The sequence below is a fragment of the Cygnus atratus genome, chromosome 12, assembly GCF_013377495.2.
Source record: "Cygnus atratus isolate AKBS03 ecotype Queensland, Australia chromosome 12, CAtr_DNAZoo_HiC_assembly, whole genome shotgun sequence".
Lineage (NCBI taxonomy): Eukaryota > Metazoa > Chordata > Aves > Anseriformes > Anatidae > Cygnus > Cygnus atratus.
The window spans coordinates 4,796,798-4,819,386 of record NC_066373.1 but is presented as its reverse complement, the minus strand read 5'-3'; the positions used below and the strand labels follow the sequence as shown (position 1 = coordinate 4,819,386).

The following is a 22,589-nucleotide window of genomic DNA, read 5'->3' as shown; positions in this document are numbered from 1 at the left end:
TCCTAAGTTAAACGGGCAACTCCTTTCGAACAGAATTATACACTTACATTTCAGTAATTGTCTGATTAGTTTTCAAGTGTGATTCAAGTGCATCCAGCTGCCCTGATTTACCACGCTGATAATGATGAACGGCTTCCCTGTTGTAGTAAATTCTAATTTAATTCTGCTATCTGTAGGTTTGCAGAAGTTTTACCTACTTAGCTAGCAAAAACAAAATGTCAGTCTGCTATCAATCATTGACACTAATAAGTGAACATCCAGCTGATGGTTGGAAATGTATTACTTTGATCATTTGGAGGGATCTAAAGGATAGTTCGGCTTCACAAGCAGCTAATCATGTGCTGTACTGTATGTAGAACAAACTGGAGGTAAAATATGTTCTTTAATCTGTATCTCGTACTATGTTAATTTTCTATCTGTGAATAACAAATCTGCAGGTACCAGTGCTGAGGATGAGAAGAGATGTGTCAGAAGGAACTCCACTTTCACTTTTTTGGCACTTGTAACAGCAGGACAGGCACTGGCATCAGAAACAATACTGCCCATTTTAGTTTTGTAATTACCTTGAAAACATTGCAAAAATTACATTATTTTGCAGAGGAAGGATTAGGTAAGAAGTTGAACATCTAAGTAAAGTAAAGGAAAACAACTTCAAAAAAGGATGCAATCTCTTTTTTGCTGCAGCTGTATTTAAATTAGATAACCTCTGTAAGCGTTACTTAATGGCATCTCGGTATTTACAATAACAGTTTTCTTATGTATCTGTATAATTTATCTGTACCATGAAATTAATGTTAGTAGAATTCAGAATTTGTAAACATTTTATCATGGCCTGATATATTACTTCATTCTGAGCCATTTCAAATTAAGTGGTTCTGGCACAAAGCCGGGCCTTTGAAATGGAGTTGTTCAGAACCCAAAATTCTGAAGGTTGTAGACTCTTTGTCAAAACAAGGTAAATCCCCTTACTCTACAGTGGGGCACAGTTACTAAAGTTTCAAAGACGAGCTAGTTATAAAATACATTTATCTTGTTCAAAAGTCTTATTCAGACATGTTTTATCCTAGAATGGTAACGTGAAGGATATGTTCAAAGTGGGAACTATTCAACTGGGAGTGTGCAAGAGCTGTAACACTGTAATTTTCTGCAAGATATTTTTGCTCTTAGTTTTCATTCCACTTAACAGAAATTGTGGGTGCAGCGTCTGGTTATAACTAATTTTGATTTGTTCTACTTTTGAGGGAAAAGCAAGACCTGAATACCTGTGGGATTCAAATATATGATTTTTTGTTTGATTTTTGTAGCAAAGGAATTCTGACTGGGCTTTGTACTTAATGTATTTCTTCTTTATCTTTCAGAGAGTATCCAGCTAGTTGAAACAGGATTTGTGCTGGTTGAGAATGCTGGATTAATTCCAGGAAGTACATCAGCTTAATTTGTCATTCATTCTAGGAATGCGTAAGAATACAACACCAGATGCATTATGGACAAGTTGTATAAATTGAAATGTTCTTCTGAATGATTTAGAAGAATGACATATTCTAGAAACTGGATGTCCTGTATAATGAAAGTTTTGCACATCTAATATGCAATCTTAAAGTTACAAAAAAAAAAATGCTGCAAATAAATTCTTTATACACTATCTGAACAAAATGTTATAGAGGAAATCCTATTGCTTAATCAATTTACATTTTCAGCTTTAACAACTTACAATTATTATTATCATAAGAATGTCTGTTTTAGCAGTCATCATTTTAGCACTTTTAAAAGGAAGGCATTACCTAGTAAAATTCTTTCCCCAAGTCTGTTACTGACATTGCCTTTAAAAATACTCTGGAAAATCCTGGGAATGCAGTTTGAATGACCAGTGAGAATCCCTTGAGTGCCATATGGTTAATGGAAAAGCCAAAGGACTTCACTGTTTGTGTTTCTCGTGTAGTTTTGGTCCTGGCTCTTTTTCCTAACATCATAAGTGGAGGTAATCCGTTCTAGGAACAGGCATCAACTAAATCAGGCGGTTAATCACACGTAAGTAGCACACACATTGTAACTTATCAGTCAGAATCATCTCAACTTCCGAGATGTTTTATCTGCTTATGGAGAAAATGCCTTCCATAACTGTAATTAAAAAAAAAAAAAAAAAAAAAAAAAAAAAAAACACAAAATGAGTCACAGTTTGTAAGTGTTAATGAGAATACATTATGCAGCCAAACTCTCCTTGTGTTGTGTTTGCAAAGGGATCACAGTGCTTCTGCCTTTCCAGATTTTTTTTTTTTTATTATTATTATTATTATTATTATTTTTTTGTCAGGGAAGTGCTTCTCATTGTGTTCTAAAGTTTACTAACTTCGGAAAGAATTTCAAAGTTGGAATGGCCCTTTTGAAAGCAGGCTACAAACAATGCCCCCGTTTAGACAGCAAATTTATTTCCCTTATTATCTCTGGTAAGATAAACATGACGTAAAGCAGTCCAACCAGGACTGAATAAGGAGGCAGGCCTCCAATTCCTGTAGACTGTGCTTTAAGAAAGCATCTCTGCTGCCACTGAATCCAGTTTTGATCTGTAATCTTTGTGCAAAATCACATCATTTGTGTGTTCCATACTTTATACTTCTTAAAACTAAAATTATTAGATTATTGGTGTTATTAAATTTCTTTAACAAGTTACCCACTGGTTGCTTCTGGCCGTAATAGCCAAAGTTAACATCATGGCCTGATATCTTGGGATGAAGGTGCTGTGGAGTATGAACTTTTAATTTATTTTCCTCTTTTGTGGAGTGAAAAGGGGAATATTAAGTACAAAAATTAAGGCTAAACTAAACCTATGTATGTAAATACTATAGAATATACTTAATGCATGGTGGCTATAGCCCACTTAGCACATCATGCTGGAGGGCTGCACAACAGCACTCTTAAGAAAGGTTGAGGTAGTAATTTTTTTTCCCTCTGTTGCATGTATTCTCTGGCTGCACTTGCAGCCTTTGAGCTGTGATTGTCGTATTGCAGTTACACTTTCTGAAGCTGCTGGGTGATGGAGCTATCCAATTTTAGTAGATGAGCTGTACTCTTGCAGGTGACATACTAAATGTAATGCAAACCTTTAATACCATTCAGATCAGGCTTCATCTTCTTTCATCATAATTCATCATCTTTCATTATAAATTCTGATTTTATAAAAGCTTTACATGTTCTCTGGCATTTTAGTAAAATGGAACTTTGTGCAGGGAGACTTTATAACAACATGACAGAAGTATATAATTGCATTCATAAGAATGGATGAAAATAGTTGTTTCAAATTCTTTCCTTTTTATTACAAGTCTTTGTATTTTTCTCTTAACTTTCTAGCTAGCATTACTGTAAACTTGTACTCTGATTTTAATAGACAATTTGTAGAGCATAGCCCCATTGTTCAGATGTGTTATTGTACAGTCCTGGGCTATGGTTTAGCCTTGGCTTTCTTCATAACTATTTTTCTTCACTTGTATCTGTCCCTTTACACATGTATGTCTTTATCGTCTACACTTCTCTCTGATTCAGCAGAGAGATGCTAACACCCTCTTCTGATGAGTCTGCAATTCCAGTCTCCACTGACCACTTCTTACTTTTTCAGCTTCCTACTTTTGCTTGTTTCTGTCATGTTCCATAGAAATCCTGTGTAAGCATCTACAGTGTGATTCACTGCTGACCTTAAAACTCTGTTATGATGTCTATAAAACATTATTTGATGCTCTTTAGGTTACTTGTAATCAAGAGCCTGTCAAGTTGATCACTACTGACTCAATCTATTCTTCAGTGTCTGTGTCCAACACCTGCGCTTTCCTGTGAATTTAGCTGGTAACATTTGGGGTGAAGAAACTGTCCTTTTCATTTCCTACTTGTATTGCTTCTAGCACAAAGGGAGCAGCTCTGTGGTTAGGCTATCTGGCTGCCACGTAGCAGTTACTAAACGGTGAACTGGGAAATGTCACAGGAGAAATTAAAAGGGAAGACATTCTAGCAGCAGGGTCTAGGACTGAGCACTACAATACTGGAGTTTTAATCTATGATTTTTTGACTAATTAGGGGATGACCTTTCTTTGCCTCTGTTCATTCGTGTGTACAGTGGGAACAATAATTCTATCTTGCCTTGTAGAACATTTATGATAGTTAAGTGCTCAAATGTTCCTAAGGGAAAGAAGCACCATTTAAAGAGAGATCATGCCAGCATACTTTTTTTTTTTTTTTCAAAATAACTTTTCTGTCTATTTTCTGCTGTAGAGTCTGCTATCTAGAGGTGTAAAGGTTATCTAATACTTGCCCACTTTTTTGAGTACAGGTGGGTGCCTCATCTCCATTTGCCAGTTTGAATACATCTGTGGGGATGGATGAGCTAGTTATCACTAATTAAACACATGGAAGCAAAATTATACTGCTAATTACACAAATAGATTCCATGTGCAGAATTTGGCTCCTGAAGTTCGGCCAGTATCTGCTCATTTCTATCAGTACTTCAATTGGTCTAGTTTTCCTGACTACTCTGAAAACACATTTCTTTTCTCCTTTCCAGAGACATGCAATGAAGTTCTCTGGGACAGCCTCTCCTTGTTTTGTACAACTTGTTTTCAAACTACATTGTTTAATCAACAGCAATAGTAACCAACTCTTCCCACCAGATGAAAAGATAAGAACTTTTACACTTTTATATGATATTGGAATTCTAATCTAACATCACCAAAATAGATTTGATCTGAGTTTTTACTTTATTTAAAAATAAGATAAAAACCCAATTTAAGGGAAGCAAAAATTGCTCCTAGGCTGGCATTTTTAAATCCTGGTTTTAGCCCATAGATTTTATCATAAAGTTATATTGAAAAACCAGAATATTTAACAAGTAACATAAAATCCTTAAGAATTGGAGGTGCTCTCCGCTTTAAAATGTTATAACTCAGAAAAAGGGAAATTGAAAACACATATGAGCTCATTATTAATAGTAATCGAGATCTAAAAGCTGCCTTGGATATTTGTGATTACCCCCTTAGAGTTAACAGGAACCATCTCATATATCTGAGAACTTCCCTAAAAACTTATCTGGAACAGTTATTGGGTGTGAACTATCTAATTATATTCCAGCTTGTTAGAATATAAATTCTCTAACTGGAAACACCTTTAGGTTCTTCATGTTCAAAATACCGTCCATGACTTTACAGAGATTTTTGCCCTTCAGTCACTAGTGAAAATGTGGCTCAGCAGGGAGTAAAAGTAGCAGCCTTCTGGGGGCCATTTGGATCCTGTGCTTCAGTTGTATTCCCAGGGACATTTGTTCAGCTGCAGAGGTGATGTCCTGAGCTGCAGTGAGTGAAAAAAATATACCTTGTCATGGAGAACAGGTTCTCCTAACACTGCTGTTATTGTGATGGGTCAACAGTGTGGGCTATAGATAGCTGTTAATTTTAATAATTGTATCCAGAATCTGATATATATAAATATATATATATAAATCCAGGGACAAGATAGAGAACCTGTATGCCATCTGACATTTTTGACAAGCTCTCCAGTATTAATCTGTCTAGGAGCTACTGTGCTCAGCTTAATTATGGAAAGGCTGCATCTGTGTTCAAAGCTGTTGAGTGAGAAAGAAGAAAGTAAAAATGTCCACTAGGTTTGATTGACTGCTTTCAGTCTGATGAATAAAGACAGATGGTTACTAGTTATTTTTCCTTAATGGATTTTGGAGCTCCATTTGGTGGATGAATTAAAGTTACAGGTCCCAAATCTGCCTTTGAAGCTACATGTGCATAGCCCTTGGTGATTCAAGTAAAGTGTGCATGTGCTCATCCATGAGAGAGGCTTGCCCCAAGGCTGTCATGTACATTGTTAAAAAGCAGCTTTGAAATAAAAATTAAAAGCCAAGTGACAGTTTACAGTATTAATAAAACAAATTACAAAGTAAGCATGGCTCAGGAAGGAATCCCATGCAAGAGATGATTTGTTTGAAGTATGTGTGTGTACTTATTCCCATAGAATCTGTGCCCATTTGGGTATGACTCCACCTGGGGCTTGGCAATATTTTAATATTGAGTACAAAATGTGTAAAAGTTCATAGAAGTTGCACTTGAAAATTGTTTTACCTAGAAACTGAAGTAAATAGTTTTATGGTGTGTGTTCATTTGCATGAATCTATCGGCATGTAGATATCTCAAATCCAGGTGGAGAGGGGTTTTACAACAGGGTCTAATTCTGCAGGTATGTTTATGCATATGAATGTTTATGTCATTTACTTGTGCACGGATAGCTATGTTTATATTTAAGAATGTACATAAGTGTCTGTGGGCTCAGGCTCTCAGGAAATGTTTAGACCTACTGAGTATTTGGATGCTTGGTCAGGAAGCTATTTGATCATTATCTAATTTTATATGTGTGAATAGTCACAGTGATTTTAATGGGATTAGATATTACATCTAGATAATTTTTGAGTCAGGGGTTAAGGTTACTCCATGATACAAAATGTCGAAGATAGACAATATAATAAAGGGAAACAAAACAACAACAAATTACACTGAGTATACAGACTTTCCATTGTCAGCCACTTGCCGAAAGAAAAAAAAAACAACACACAAACTAAAATGGTACCTGCCATAGCACCATCAACCCCCCGCCCCACAGATCCTGAATACGACCTTGAGAGGTCACCTAGTTTGCCCCCGTGCTCCATGGGAGGATCATCCATCCCTGAGTCGTTCCTGACAGAAAGCTGGTTTTGTCAGCAGCGCTCAAATGAGATTGCAGCAGTTTGCCAGCAGCACAGGCATTGCCGAAAAGCCGCGGGGAAGCCCTTCGGATCAACTGCATTGAAGGAGAAATTGGTGACATTCGGTACACAGCAAACACATTCAATCAAAGCAGTAATGTAAGTCATTGATTAAACACAGACTGAGGTCGTGATTCCTCAGCAGGAAAAATACATGGCTTCACATTTCAAAAGCGAGGGACTTGTCCTTCAAGCGACAGAAAACAGAATGCATTTAGGGCAGCTGACACACTGTCATGGCTGATCACTTAATGCTTTCTGAATCATCTTTCATTTTTCATCTCATTTCATTTCAGTTTGCATTTCAAAGACTAGCTGATAAGACTGTGAGGAAAAAAAAAACGTGTGAATTCCTTTTTAGGAGGGAAGAGGTGTTTTTAGGAGTTTGCAGATGGAAGGGAAGATATACCAGAGGTTTGCATATTTAATAACCCACCTGACTATGGGGACTTGCTTCCACTCATTTCCTTTCATTCCTTTCACAGAATCCATGCTCAGAGCTCAATAACATGTTGGGGGGCACAAACAAGAATGATTTATTCTAAATGTTGTCACTATCTACTATGAACGGCAAGTTGTGTTGGTGATGTAGTAAATCCCCCTGCTTTGTGGGGACTCTTTTCTGGGGGGGAAGAGAAAGGAGTGCCGATAGGCTTGGAGTTGAGGATCTTTTTTTTTGGTCAAAATCTTGCTTTGGACAAGTTGGTCCATGCCTCGATTGCACTTAAAGGTATGATAAAATGTATGCAGCACAGATATGTTTATGCTAGCTGTAAGTTAAATTTGGTTAAATGTCTATAAGGGTGCTATAAGGCCCAGATTCCAATGGGAACTAATTATCTACCATGAGAACCTGGAGGCCCTGATCAGCTGGGATTGCTGAAGTCTGCATCTCCATCACTAAAATTACCTGTCTTTGCTACTCAGTTTGTCTACACATGCTTTAATCAGACTTCTGATTAGTATGTATGCCTAATTTTCTGTGTGCCTCCCTTTTCACATCACTAATTATGAGTTTAATTATGATAAAAATTGTGTGACTTTTGCATCGATAATACCCAAATATTTGAAAGTGTTTTGTCATCTACTATTGAAAAGTATGGAAAAAAGGTTGGATGTGAAACAGAAGTTTCTCCACAAATGCCATTGTTTGGAGACATGCAGGAGGAAACGTTACAGAAAAAAAGATGTAAGGAGTATTTTTTGCTGATGTGGATAAGGTCTGTTTTACCTATGGTTGTGAAACCATCTAGAAGCAAGGCAAGGAAAATTGTAGTTGCATTTCAAGAAGCATCACCGAAGAAATGAGCAGACTGTCGGACAGCAGGCAGCAAATTGTGGAAATCCTTTGCATTCTGGGAACATAGATTCTACCATTAACTTCAGAGAGGCAGTGCTGAATGAAAGGGAAGGCAACAGAGTTGATATAATAAAAATCTTGCTGGAAAAACAAACTAATTTTCCATCCCAGAGTATAGCTTACATCTTTATTTCTCTTGTACTGAGGTAACACTGTGCCATGCTCTGTCTAAGGCAGGGCTGGAATTTTACTCTCAGTGTACCAAAGGAGATTTTAAGGAAGAGTCTCTTTCTGTCAGAGAAGTGGGTTAAGATAAACTGCTACCTTTTCTTCTCTAACACCAGTGGTTCTGTGAAAGCTGTTTTGTGTTAGTGGATGACAGAAGAAAGGCAGACAAATGTAATTTCTCATGAGGATAACATAGAGATGATTCCTGGCTAACTTCCTGAAGAGTACCTAATTGCCTTTTTTTTTTTTTTTTTGGATTCCATCCTCTTTTTGGAAGATAGCGACAATTAGGTTGATAAAAAAGTGACTTATTTTGGAAAGAGTGCAATCCACTTTCAACTGTTCTTGAAAGAAACAGAAGAAAACATCCCTTGCAAATACAGAGCGGAGTGCTCATAATCTTAATTATTTCTCTGATTTAAGATGTTTTGTCTATTGCAGAAAATTTAAAAAGGGTGATTAGAGTTCATGTAAATAGCAAGTCAGAACTTACAGCCCAAGGGTTCATTTCATATTGCATGTTATTACAAGACCCACTCCACAGGTATAGCTGCTGCAGGTATTGAATTCACATGAGAAATGAAGGCTGCAATTATTTCTCTTGAGGGTCTTATAACTAAGGTGTGCATTGTATGAGTACCTGCCAAAAGGATTTATATGTCCGCTTTGACCATGGGTACAAGTTCCTTGATTCCGAGGTTCTAACACTTGAGAAAGTAACAGGAGATTTAGCTGAGGAACTTATTATAATTATTCTTACTATTGTTATCATTATTAGCATTTATTAAAATTGAATATTGAGAAATGGTGAGCTGCAACTCTTTCTTCACTGCCAAGTGATCTTCAGGAACTACTGTTTATCTCTGAATTCCCAGTCTTTACAATTGCTCTATTTCTAAAGGCAAAATCTCCAATAACTTAGAGGTAAATACATATTTTATACTTTTCCTCAATAGATACATACTTTATTCTACAGGAATTATTTTCCCTAAGTGTCTATTAATGAAGTAGTTTGACAATAGAGAAGAGGTTAGACGTAATTTTCAGCTGCACATAACCCTTTTTTTGCACTTATTCAGTACATGTCTGTGTTTTCAGAGACCTTAATTCACAAAGGTACTTGGCTACATTCCTAGCTTTAGGCAGATGAATAGTTTTGCTGTCTTTACTGGGACAATTCATGTGCTTCAAGTTGAGTGCATGAATAGATAAATTGCTGAAGGCAAAGGATTATCTCAACCTTTGTATAGGAGTTCAGTGGTATTTGTAAGTGCAAAGTCTGTTTGCTCAAATGAGTTTTGTGTTTGCAAGGTCAATAACGTCTGCATCCAGGACATAAAGCCTGACAAGTGCTGGTGTAGCCATTAAGTCCACCAAAGTCCAAATGTATGAAGATATGTACTCTCAGAAACTGTAGTCAAAGTAAATAATTTCATATTTTTGCTACTTATATATGTATTTACTCCTGAGAAACACTTTCCTATCTTGGTTAATGATTCATTTGGTGAAACAAATTCCAGTCTATTTTCTGCTGAAATTATGTTTTCCAAGGAAAACCTTGTAGCCAAGAACCAGCCCGCAGAATTTGAAGCGCAGTTCCCTTACTTACAGAGGCACACGAAGCACGGTCTCTCAGGAGCAGCAGTCATTGAATTGCACAGCTGAAACACAAAAAGGCTGCATCAGCAAACAAAACAGAGCAAAACGGAAAACTGAAGGGCTCTGTGTGAACTTCCAGCCTGATCTGAAAGACAATTCGGTGACTGGCAGAGAGAAAGGAAACAGAGACTGGGCAGAGGTGCTTGCAGACGATGTAATTTATGTTGCAGCAGGGACAGAAAAATATCAACAGAAAACAAATATTGGATGAGGCATGTGGTACCTCTGGGTGAAGGGAAAGTGCTGAAAGGAAAAATGTTGACGAGTGGACTACTGGAAAGTACAAAGAAAGCACAGGAGAAACATGTCCAAAGAAATGACAGTCGATGCAAGGAAAGGTTACAGGGACATGAAGACCCCATCGTAGAGCTGGAAGCTGCTGCTATGCTAGATAGCCGTGGAGGCATAAACCAAAACCCAACAGGAACACTTCTGAACCAGAAATGGAGCCATGCAAGGCAAAGACAGAAGAATGCTCATTACTAGGCTAGAACAGAAGAAATGCTCAGTGGTGCATTTCAAAGAAGTCATGGACAGGCCCAACTTTACCACATTTCAGAGGAATATGTAAATCCAAACATAGGCTTGCAATGATGAAGATCCCACAAACTGGAGAGGTGTCTTTTCTCTGTCTTAGGGAAAGTCTTCTGAAGTGATAATACAACGGGGTGAAAGATGCCATAATTGTAGGGTTCAGAGAAAAAACAAACTGGATTTGGACTCAATAATTTCTGTAGATACTGGCCATTGATATTGCATCTTCTTTTGCCATTGCTTTAATTGACTTTCAAAGGTATCGTAACCGCATGGCAGGACAGTTCATCCAGGAAGCTGGTCTGAATTGTTCCTCTTCTGCTGTTTGGCATGACCATGGAAGCAGTGTTTAGGCTTCAGTATAGCATATGTAGATTGCCAGGGTGTAAAGAGACAGGACAGTGAGTTATTGTCTGATGGCTTGGAAAAGCTGGGAAGGAAGACAAATATCCTGGCAAAGGAAGAAGGTCAAGCTTAGCTCAAAATTAATTAGCCCAAATCCATCCTCCTTGTAACTCAGACCTTTTATTGAAGGAACATCCTGATAATTTGGAGGAGCCCCGTGTTTGCCAGCAAAACTATCAAGGAAGAGGAGAGAGAAGGATGAATATTCACAGCGTGAGTAGGCACGGCCCAGAGAAATAGAAAAGAATGCAAGCTCAATTGCAGTCATGTGCTAATGTACAGGGGTGAGGACTGGAGACATACCGAAGTGGAGGAGAGAAGAGTGGATGCTTTCTTAAGATGGATGGTGGGCATGGGATGATAAAACTTATCTCATTGCAAAATTGTACTGAGAAATCCTCAAGCAGCAACCTGTCTCTGCTGGTGTCGGAGGACGTGCTGAGAGTACATGAGGCGGTTACACCAAGTTAACGTTTTTTAGCCACTTGTAGATCGTGCCCTCCTTTCCACTAGCAGCCTGTCTCACGGTGTGTATTCACATGTAATTTTATTCACACGCTGCAGGCTGAGCACACGGTCAGCCCCTCATTAAAAGCTGCCCCTGAGCCTTCAGTGCTTATATTTAGTATTCAATATATAAATTCAGCATGAATTCAGACACAGAGCAGTCTGCACCAGCCCTTCCCACGGCTGCCCTGCACATCGGTGGGTGCAGACAGGTGTTGTGTCAGCACACAGCATCAGGAGCGTGTACAGCCTCCGTGTGGCATCCTCAGCTGTCCACACATCCCTGCCCTCCAGCTGAGAGTGTGTGTGTGTGGGGGTGCACATATATATTTCACTAGAGGACCTGGCAGGTGTGCATGGGGCAGAGGAGAAGGCTTGAATGGGGACCACCGTGTGGGGACGAGGACTGGTGTCCCTGTGGGCTGATGGGACCTGGGGTGAGAGAGGGCTGGAGGTGGTCACTTCTGTCCCTTTTCCCACTCCGCAAAACCTCCAGCTTGCTGCGTCCTCCACTGCCAGAGCTGATGCTTTAAATGCCAACATGTCTGTGACCATCTCAACCATGCAGTAAAGACCAAGTGGTGAGAGAGAGCAAAATTCTCCAAGGAAATCTTCACAAGGATGCTTTAGCAGAGGGCAGGGTATAACTGACCTCGGGAATACCACACAAATAAAAGCAGAATCAGCAAATAGCAAAGACAAGTGGAAATAGTTTGCACTTTTTGCACTAGTGTTGCTGCGAGGGAAGGGATGAACGAATGTTCCCAACATAGTGAATGACAAGCAGACCTCTGGGGTAATGTGCCTTTAAGAAAGTGACTTCACCTCTAATGTAAACGACATATAGGTATGTAAACATTTTTACTGGCTGTAAAAATTCAGAGTCAACAGATTTACCACCCCATAAAACCCAGAAGGAAGACTGGAATGGAAATATGCCTGTATCTCGTGCTAGGCATGCACCCTGTACTTTAATCTCCCCGTTACTTTCTAAACAGAAGTAGGCAGCAGTATATTTCCTGTCTGAAAAACAGCTACGGCACGTTAGCTTGTTGTCGTCTCAAAACAATTAGCAGAGATTTTTAAAGAGTTAAACATGCCTAAAATGCATTTCAAGCCTTTTAGCCAGCTGGATGTTAAAGCACTCTTTCCTTCTTGTTTAAATAATCCTCAGAGTACACCGGGGAGGTGTTAGATCTCTCAAATATAGTTAGTTGATTGCATGTTTGTCTTCAGTTTGCTCCGGGTGTCGAACCAGTGATTCCTGCCTAAACAGAGGTTAATGTCACCACCGGAGGTCAGCTGAGGAGTCCACCTCAGGTGTGTTAAATGTCATTGTTTAACAAACTGCCTTCTGTGGCAGGCCAGCACCCACCGTTCCCATTTCCCCTGCCACCTGAGCCAGGTGCTCGTTTTTGTCACTGCCCATCAAAACCAAGTCCCCTGAAACTACACCCAAAGTTTTTAGGCAGGGCATTCCAACAGTTCCCACAAAGGAAGCGTTTTTTTTTGTTTTTGTAACCTCTCTGGGGAAATGTATTTAAAGCATACAGTGGTTAAATTTTTTCCTAAAGCCAGTGCTTCATTCCTACATCATGTCCATTCCCGCTGCTATCAATCATTACCCAGCTGGCACATTATTCAGAAGGTGGAGCTGTCAGGCAGAAGGAATAAAAGGTAAGGAAAACCAGAAGGCTCCTGCTCCTTGCAGATGCCAAGGGTAAGTGAGATTATGTCAAACCTTTAAACGGAGTCCCCTCTCTCGCCCCACCCCCTGGCCCTGCTCCTATATTACCGGGCTGCAGCAAGCAGCACCTGCTTTGCCCTGTGGAGGTGAGGTGGGCTGCTTGTGCCTGCTACTTGCCCAGGCGATGGATGCTCTTGCTGGCAGCCCTTTGGGATGGCTCTGCATGGGTGTCACTGTGATTTTTGGGGCCACTGTGCTCTGCATGGCCAAGAGGAGCCTGGTGGAGAAAGGCAGCGTGCTGGTCTGGAGCCTGCTGCCTGCCTTGCTGGGGCTGCTGTGCGGGACTATGCTGGGGGCTTGCGGAGGGCTGCTGGTGTTCTGCGGTGCGTGCCTTGTCTCCTCCGCTTACCTGGGTGGCACGGCGCCACTGCCCGTGGGTGACAAAGCCGTGCTCGTCACAGGTAAGGCGCTGCAGGAAGCGAAGACCGGGCTTTTCTCAGAGGTGTGTTGGAAAACTTTGCGTTCTCGGGTGAGGAATCTATGAAACGTGTGCTCCCAGGGGTTTGCTTTTTTCTTTTCTTGATTTATTTGCTTTTCCAGAAACGTCTTTAAATTTTTTTTTTTCCTTTCCCTGGTGAAGAAGTGCTCTGAAATTAAGTAGAAAAGCATCTTAATAGATGCCATTTTTTTAAGTGTTTCATTTAATCTTTACAAGTAGCTTTTTAGATATGCTTGTGAAAATAAGTGGTTGAAAAAAAAAAGCACAAGAATACTTATGATGGTCTAATTTTTTAGGAGAGACATTAATTTCTGGAAGCCCTCAGCATACTACACTCATACATTACTTTTGTTTACTTGAATTTACTGCAATAGGTACTGGCGTACAGTTATCTTTTGATGTGCGCATTTACATAGTACATGCTGTGTATATCATGCCTATATTTCAAGATACCAGGTTGGTGCCATCTCTTTGAAATGAGGTATGAAATCGTTTGGGAGTGAGTAATTTTTCTCACTGGAAATGAAAGTTCAGAGCTAATGAATTTGCTCTCTGTATTAACACCCTGATCTACTCAAAACCCACTTCTGGTTTGCAGGGATGGCATTTCTGTAGTTTTATGGCTTTCCTCCTGCTTCTTCTGAAACTTTAAATGTTGCTGTGTTAATCAAACCTTTGAATTGGAGTGCCTACCTACTCGTTCTTGCACTAACTTGTTCTTTTTTTTTTTGTTTGTTTTATTTTCCATTTTCCCCTCTGAAAAGCTGAGTTAAGTTGCTTTGGATTACATAGCTATTTATTGCAGTATCTCATTTTGCTTTATGGAAATGATTTAAATCTCCCTAGCAGGCATTGCTATGGGGATTAAACACAAAACTTAAGGGAGGAGAGGATGAGCAGCAAGCTCTCCCCTCACAGTCAGCAGGGTTTTTCTGTGCAGGTGGCTGGGATGAAGATGGGCATCACGCATGGGAAGGGAGAGCCTCTGTGCCTCTCCACTGGGCAGGCACCGGGCTCACACTTAAAAAAGGCAGGAGGGTGCCTGAGTGCAAGCCTGCTCTTCAGTGGTTCTTTGGGAGAACACAAAAACCCAAATAGGCTCTTTTGGAGCTTATTTATTCCAGAGAACTGGAGTTAGGGCAATACCGGGGAGTGAAGAACACTGAGTTACATTGCAGCAAGTGAATGTTTTCTTTGTACCTGTGCTGCAACTGTCCTGAAGAAATGCAAGTTTGGACATGGACACCTCTGGCAGCTGACACATCTGAAGAGACTCATCTCAATCTTTCTTTGATTCCAGGCTGGTATGCAGTCAATCAAACACTCCATCAATTGAAATGAAGGTTTTACTCAACACATTTCTCTGTCAAATTGCTCTGTCTGCAGTGCTCATCCTCTTACTGACAGCAAGGTGTGTGTGGCAGCATGCACACAGGTGCAGGGTGCCTTTCCATCAATTTTTGTCATTTGTCTCCAATTTAGACAAGTCCTGAGGCAGCTATTTCATGGGAAATAGTGATTTTTTCCCCCCTCTGCCCCCTGTTTCAGCCCTGCATGGTTGAGGAATGCTGCTGTGCTCGGAGCAGCTGCCACATATCTATCACTCATGAGACGGCTGCCTATGGCCAGGGGATGGAGCAACCTCTGTGCTCATCTGTCCGGGCTTTGTCAAACTTTTTTCTGGTCCTCTCTGGATGGCCCTTGTACAGCTGCTGCTATGCATTATTTTTTTATTTTTAATTCAGCGGAGCACCACAACTAGGGAAAACTGCCCAGTTGTCAAAAAGCTTTTTTGAATGAGTAACTCTGGGTGTGTGAGCAGTCTGAAAGTTGTTGATGAAACGTTTCATTGATCTTCTTGGTGGGAGCAAGTGCATCATTGTCCTCAAATGCGGTCTTGAGCATGCAGGTGCTTTATGCTTTCTGTGGCTTGATGGTCTTGACAGCCAGCATCTCTAAAAACAAAAACATCATGCAGATGCAAAGTAGCAGGGACTATAAAAGTCTTGCTTCAGTTATTCTGTGTTCAGTGGGCAAACTCCTCCAGTTACCTTGGAGTTTCCATTCCTGGTGTGCGACTTGGTGTCTCTGATGCTCGGTGCTGAGTTGCCAATGGATTCTCAGCGATGACTCAGTTGCAGTCTGTACTGATTTGCCTTTCTTCAATAAATCTTCAAATGGTTCACAAATGGTCATTTTATATGTGGGGAGGAAATCTAATTCTTCTGTACAGGGGGACCTAACTAAAGCTGAAAGAAGCTGATGCTGTTTGAACTTTGAGTTGAAAGGTGGTTTCTCTGGACATCAATAACAGGTCTGGAACTCAAATCAGGTTTGATTTTGATAAAAGCTGGGGATGAACCCAGCAGCAGGCACAAATAAACATTGATTTTCTCTCCTTCTCAGGGCTGCTACACCTGTCCCTGGTTCTTAAGCACTCTGCCACTTTCGCAGTTAAAGCTGTGTTGTAGGGCTTTTTCTTATAGCATATATAGTTTCATGTCTGTGTACTTACTGGGGAGCACAAAAGGGGAAGGATTTGATCCAGAAATCTGCTTCTCACTAAAAGGGGAAGACACCCCACCCCCATGCCCAGAAATTCATCATGTCTTTAGGATCTCTGCAGGCCTCCTCATGTTTTCTAGGGAATTCCAAGAATGTAGGATTGTTCATCTCTTCTCTTCCAGGCCAGGGCTGTAAGAAGTGAGGCGTGATGTATACTGCGGTCTGGTGCATCTTCAACAAACTGTAGATTTCAAAAATGTCCCAAAGCAATTTTTTTAAAGAAGGGATTAAACAGAGCATGAGTAATTTGTTTCAACATCTTGCACTTATTGATTGAGGCATTTAGTACATATTTCTCTCAAGTCACCTGGAATTAATTTTTTCATCTATTGGGACTGAAGTCCTAGATAGAAGACAAAACCCAGAAGTGAAGATCTAGCATGAATTAAGATGAGTCTATTTGGCAATTAAATTATATTGACTAAGGATTTTGAGTGCAGGGGCTGGCCTGCCAATAATGATTATAATATCCCTCTACGTGTGCTGGAATCATAAATTAACCCTTTACCTTTCTGGCAAGGTTACATAGGGAGTCTTGTGGCCCTTCCACAAATGAAGAAATGGTTTAATAAAAAAAAAAAAAATGCTGACAGAAGTCCCAGCCCTTTGTCCCACAGTCAGGTTTCCACCCATGCTGCAGATGAGTTTGGAAGTTGAGCATATATGTAAGAAACGGCTATTACAGGAGGTAGCCAAACCCTGGCATAATTCCACAGATATTGCACATCAGCACACAGGAGCTTTTTTGCAGCAGAGGAGGGCACAGTGCAGTACTGTGGGACATGCTGTTACATCTCCTCTTCATGATGTGAAAATCACATCCATTCCTTAACCTCTTCATTTCCCTCCTGACCTTGTCTCCTGCAAAACTGCTGCAGCAGTGTCCCTATAAATTCCCTTCCTGTCTTCAGAGTCTTATGTCACTTCACTGGGAGTCTTGGTAGGAAGATGGAAGAGTTGCTTCCTCCATTGGTAAGAAGCTTCTCTGTAGATGGGCAGAATGGAAAATATAGTTACGAAATACATCAGGAAACCCTTAAAAGTTTCTTAAGATAGTGGCAGCAAAATATCATATGAAAGGTGACATGAAAACCTGTGAATCAACAGACTTATTTGTTAAATATTTATCATTTTTTCCTGGTGGGAGAAGTTGCGTGATCATGATCATGGTTGTTGCTGTGTACTTGCTTTAGTGGTGCTTCATGTATTTGGCAGTTCATTGCTTTATAGGTAAATATAAAAGTTTGCAAGATAAAGTTTGGGAATAAATCTGATGCTAGAAAGTCTGATGCAAGTGAATTTCTGTCAATTCCAATGCCATATAATTGCTTTGTCCAGCTGAAATTTCACGTTAAGATCTATTTTTTCCTTTTTTTTCCTAGATACTTTTATTATCAGTTTTCAGCCTGAATATTTGTATTAAACCAGTCTGTGGTTTTATTTCTTCTGTATGCATGGAGTAAGTCTTAGGATCTCTCAGTGGGAGCATGAGCTGATGCCCTCAGCTCTGAGCAGAGGTCTGCCAGCTTTTGCTAAACAGGCAAAGGACCAGCTCCTCACACCTATGAATCACAACCTTCCTTCCTACTCATATATTTCGGTGACTTCCTTTCATCCTCTTGGTTACGTGTGTGTGTTTCCCATGAGTGCCTCTCTGTCTCTCTGTTTTAATGGTGATGATGGTTTGGGGCAGACTGACTTTTCACGTGTCTTTTTGATTCTTTCAGGAAGCGACACTGGGATTGGACACGCGCTGGCTAAGTATCTGGATAACTTAGGTTTTGTTGTGTTTGCTGGGGTTTTGAATAAGGACGGCCCTGGAGCTGAGGACCTGAGGCGGACCTGTTCTCAGAGGCTTTCTCTCCTGCAGCTGGATATAACCAATCCCACCCAAGTCAAGCAAGCCTATCTACAAGTCTCGGAGAAGGTGCAAAATACAGGTACAGCTTTTATGCTGATATATGGGGGTACTAATGTACCTATTTACAAGACATCTCTTACCTGTCGGCCCCATTCTGTCCTGTGTATGTCTGTGGGCAGCCAGGGAATTTGCTTTGATGGCTCCTGCTTTTGTAGACACAGGAAAAACAGTGACGACTGCTCGGGGAGGGGATACCGTGTATCTATAGCTACAGATCATCTCTGCTTTGATCTGGAGGCACCATCCAGCTCATCACTTTAACCTTAATGGAGCTGGTATCCTGCTGTTATAACAGCCATGTGCTTTCTCCTCTTCCCAGGGCTTTGGGGAGTTGTGAACAATGCGGGAATCCTGGGCTTCCCTGCTGATGGTGAGCTGCTCCCCATGAGTGTGTACAGGCAGTGCATGGAGGTGAACTTCTTCGGGGCCGTGGAGGTGTCCAAGACCTTCTTACCATTACTTCGGAAGTCCCACGGGAGGCTGGTTAACATGTCCAGCATGGCAGGTGAGCTGAGCTAAAGCACCAGGTAAGTTTCTGGTGTAACAGGAAAAGCAATCAACTTTCTTGGCGTAAATGCTAGGGAAGGTGTGGTCAGTCTTGTTTGTAAATATGCCTATGGAGTTAGGATCTAGCTAATAAGTGTAGGTTTTGCTTTGGGAGGCTGTTTCCAGAAATCAGTCCTTAAAAAAGAAGAGTTTAATATGGTTAAAAATACACTGCTCTGTAAAGAACATAAAATTCAGATCTTGTATTCTATGTGCAGTGAGGGATAGTTTTTAAAAAAAACACAACAAACCAACACAGTTGTTTGTAGAACACATTCCAGCAGAAATTTGCAAACACCTCAGTTTGCACATCACCGAACCATACTGTGGAGATGTCTGAACACAATCTGATTTATGTAAAACCAGGTATTCTTCCATTTGGGTTGGTTACAGCTAAAGGCTCAATTCAACTATTTCCCCCCCCCCTTCCTCCCCCCCAATACATTGAGTTAAAATTGGAGTGTAAATGTGTTTTGTGTAAGTTCGTGATATTTGCCATTTGTAAGCAGAGACCGTTTGTAACTGTTAACAAGTATTAGAAGTTTCATTTGGGCAGCAAAGAATATGTGTATTTATATTTCTTTAAAAATATTTTGGTAATCTTATTAAAAATACTTTATCTTAACATTTTTAGGATTATCATTTTGCTAAGAATTGATTTTATTAATGAAAATATTGTGTGTAATATGCTTTTCAGTTTTACCCTATAAATTGGATCCTGTATTTACTAAATATGTATGCCTTCGTGACATAGCCTTCTATTCTAGGAGGACAGCTGAGAGACTGAGACATAGGAACAAAGTAATGACAGTGTCTGTTAGCCAACAGCCGAGGAGCAAAAATGCTCCTTTGAAAATGAGACTTACTAGAAGCAGGATGTTGTGATGCTGGAAGGTCTTTTTTTGAAAGACCTCTTAAGGAATTACTATATCATCTGCTTCCCAGATCTCTCTTACCTATCTGTTTGGACCCTCTTTTCTGTGCAGGTGGTGTCCACTCGAATCCTGCTGTATTGCCAAGGTGGCTTGTACAGGTGTTACTTTGTGCTCATGGCTTATGTTGAGGATGTAGTCTCAGCCTAGTTTTGACACTGCCGTCTTCTGTCTTTAAGTCCCAAGAAGGTTTTTGTACCTGTACACCTGTGTTTATGGTTCACTGCCAATACTTTAAAAAAAAAAATTGAAAAAATCAGGACTGACTTATGAGAGGGACCATTCTGGTACTGCTCTGCCCATCAGCCCTTGCAAGCATAGACAGACCTCTGTTTTCTTTGAGCACCCAAGTGAAGCTTGCATTTTAGGTGTTTTGAGGCAGATGTATTAGTTCTTGGTGTGAGTCCCCAAGCTGTCTTGCAGGGATAAACAGAGCTTCTCTGTGCTAAATAATTTGCTATTACAGGAGCTGATAATGACATTGCTTAAACTATAGATGTTCACACAGATGTTCTGAGTTGAGTAAATAGCTTCCTCTTAATGTGGGGTCTGAGGGTCCTTTGGTAAAACATTAGCAGAAAAGTTGGAAGTCTTGTGCTGAACCTATTCCTGCCTGTGTAGAGCTAATTTAACTGGACAGGAGGTTAGCCTGACCTCAGAGGGAAAGCATATGTGATTCAATTGGCTCAAACCAATTGAAACTCAAACTTTTTCAGATGCATACAGAAGAAAAATTAACATGTGATTGGCCTGACATCTTCAAAGGGAAGATTCTGTGTGTGAAGCTCCTGTGGTACATGTGTTGCTGCAGTACAAAACCCAACAAATGGTACCAGTGGCTTACCAGAAAATTCCCCTATATTGAAATGGTTTCTTTCAAATTTCATGTACATTAAGACAAAAGTGTTATTTTGAAATGGGAACTTTGTAAGTTGCAGCAGTTTTTACCCTTGGATGCAATACACTTCATATTTTCTGCCATAGAAAGTATCTTACAAGGTGTTACTGATCATAACTGCTATAAGCAAGTGCTAATTTACAACTCACACTTTTTTAACCTCTAGGAAGAAATGATTCCCTCACTGACTTGTCTCTAACCTCAGTGAGAGCCACATAATTCTGGTTGCGTTATAATCTTCTACCTAAATCACCAGAATAAAGGCTTGAAAAGAGCAGACATTGAGCTTTATCATGTTTATATTGCTCCTGCAGGAGGCATTCCGCTACCGAGGTATGCTGCGTACGGTGCATCAAAGGCAGCTCTGTCCATGTTTTCTGGAGTAATGAGGCAGGAGCTTTCCAAATGGGGAATCAAAGTTGCTGCCATCCATCCATCAGGCTTCAGAACAGGTTGGTGTTTGACATTTTGGATTGTTTATGCTTTGTCTCTTTTCCTGAATTCCAGGATCCTCAAACAGAGCCCTGAATAATTCTCAAACTCTTTTCCATTCCTCATGTTGACTATGGAAATTAAGAGCTTTTTTTTTTTTTTAATTGAATGTTGCTCCCCTCTAGGTCACTTACTTGCTCTTGATGTTACTCTACATAATTCCTGAGATTTCCTCTCTGCTCCTTCCCCTGCTCCCCTCCTGCTGCTTACTCTTCCAAATCCTCCTCTTCCTGCCCCCATTGCTCTGAACCTTTTCTGTAGAGCCTGTCCATGTTACTCATCTCTTGCCACACCCACTGCCTGTGCCCACTCAGTAGCAAGGTGGGTGTCACACACGTCCCTGTTCTGTGGATGTGCCTGGCAGCAACCTGAGGACAACAAAGTCCCAGTGCTGCTTACTTAAAGTCCTGGTTAATTCAGAGATGATTCCTATGTCAGCGAAAAGCAAAATAGATACCTTTTCCATAAAACCTCTCTCCCTTGAGTGCTTCCCCACATAGTTCCTGCAGGGCCATGATGAAAATGGGGGGGAAATTTTGATTTTCTTTTTAAGAGGCCCAGTACAAGCCTCAACCTTCATGAAACTGCTTGTTGAAATATCAATGTCCCTCATGAGAGGGGCATTTGACCAATCCAAGTTAACCTTGTCTTAGTTTGCCCACTTCTTTCTTCTGTCAATGACATCTGTTAACAAATACTGATTAGAAATACCCATAAAATGAGTGAGGACAGAATGGAAAGGGAGGGGAAAAAAGATACAAAGGCCTTTTTCAGTAGAGTTGGTAACAGAACCCCATGCTCTTTGGCTAGTCTGTGCTTCATTATTTTCCTTGGTAAGAGCAGTTGTAACTAACCAGGAGCTTTGTATGTTCTTCGTTCCTCCAGTTTAGAACTGAGTCCGGGCTTAGTGGTGGGAACAGCTTATCAGCTACTACTCATGGATTAATTTCACTTAACCTCAAACTTACTTGCTATCCCATGCTGTTGCTGCCGCAGGTATACAAGGCACATCCGAGCTGTGGGTCAAGCAAGAAAAGGAGCTGGTGGAGCACCTTCCAGCAGACGTGAGACAGGACTATGGCGAGGACTACCTGCTGGGGCTGAAGAGCTACCTCCCGCAGATACCTGCGTACTGTGATGCCGACCTCTCCCCGGTGCTGAGCTCCCTCCTGCACGCCTTGCTGGCCAGGCGGCCCCACAGCTTGTACACCCCTGGCAGAGGGGCTTACGTGCTCCTCTGCATTTTCTGCTACTTCCCTCTCTGGTTATATGACTTTTTCATTAGTAAGTTGATGAGCATTGAGTCTGTCCCAAGGGCACTGAGAACACTGGAGGCTGAAAACAAGAATCTCTAAGGTATCCATCAGCATTTATTGCGCTTGATGAGATAAATGGGGGAAAACTCTATTTTAAGACACGGTTATTTATTGTACTGTCTTTGGTAAATTGAATTTGTGCTGCCCTGTGAGTGGCGGGAAATATTTTGTTTTAAGAATAGTGTTCAGGAAAAGTGGTAAATAAACAGAAATGGGAAATTATTCCCAGGCATGGCCTATGTGGAGGAGCTGCAACATTTCCCTGATGTCCTGGTATCCTGCCTTCAGTGTGAGATCTCATGAGGTTGTATAG

At 40.7% G+C, this 22,589-nt stretch overlaps 1 protein-coding gene across 1 annotated transcript; it reads left to right on the top strand.

Annotated features, from left to right (window-relative positions):
• The first annotated feature begins 13,291 nt into the window (after window positions 1–13,291).
• HSD17B2 (hydroxysteroid 17-beta dehydrogenase 2) lies at window positions 13,292–22,315 on the top strand. The gene is made up of 5 exons (XM_035543599.1): window positions 13,292–13,568; window positions 17,899–18,111; window positions 18,412–18,597; window positions 20,783–20,920; window positions 21,957–22,315. The coding sequence occupies exons 1-5, from the start codon at window positions 13,292–13,294 to the stop codon at window positions 22,313–22,315; spliced, it is 1,173 nt and encodes a 390-aa protein (XP_035399492.1).
• The last annotated feature ends 274 nt before the right edge of the window (window positions 22,316–22,589 follow it).

Bases quoted from the DNA above. Each gene is read 5' to 3' on its own strand.
- HSD17B2 (XM_035543599.1), top strand. From the start codon at position 13,292: ATGGATGCTCTTGCTGGCAGCCCTTTGGGATGGCTCTGCATGGGTGTC. The intron at 18,112-18,411 runs GTACAGCTTTTA...TCCTCTTCCCAG, and splicing joins GGAGAAGGTGCAAAATACAG to GGCTTTGGGGAGTTGTGAAC. The intron at 18,598-20,782 runs GTGAGCTGAGCT...TTGCTCCTGCAG, and splicing joins TAACATGTCCAGCATGGCAG to GAGGCATTCCGCTACCGAGG.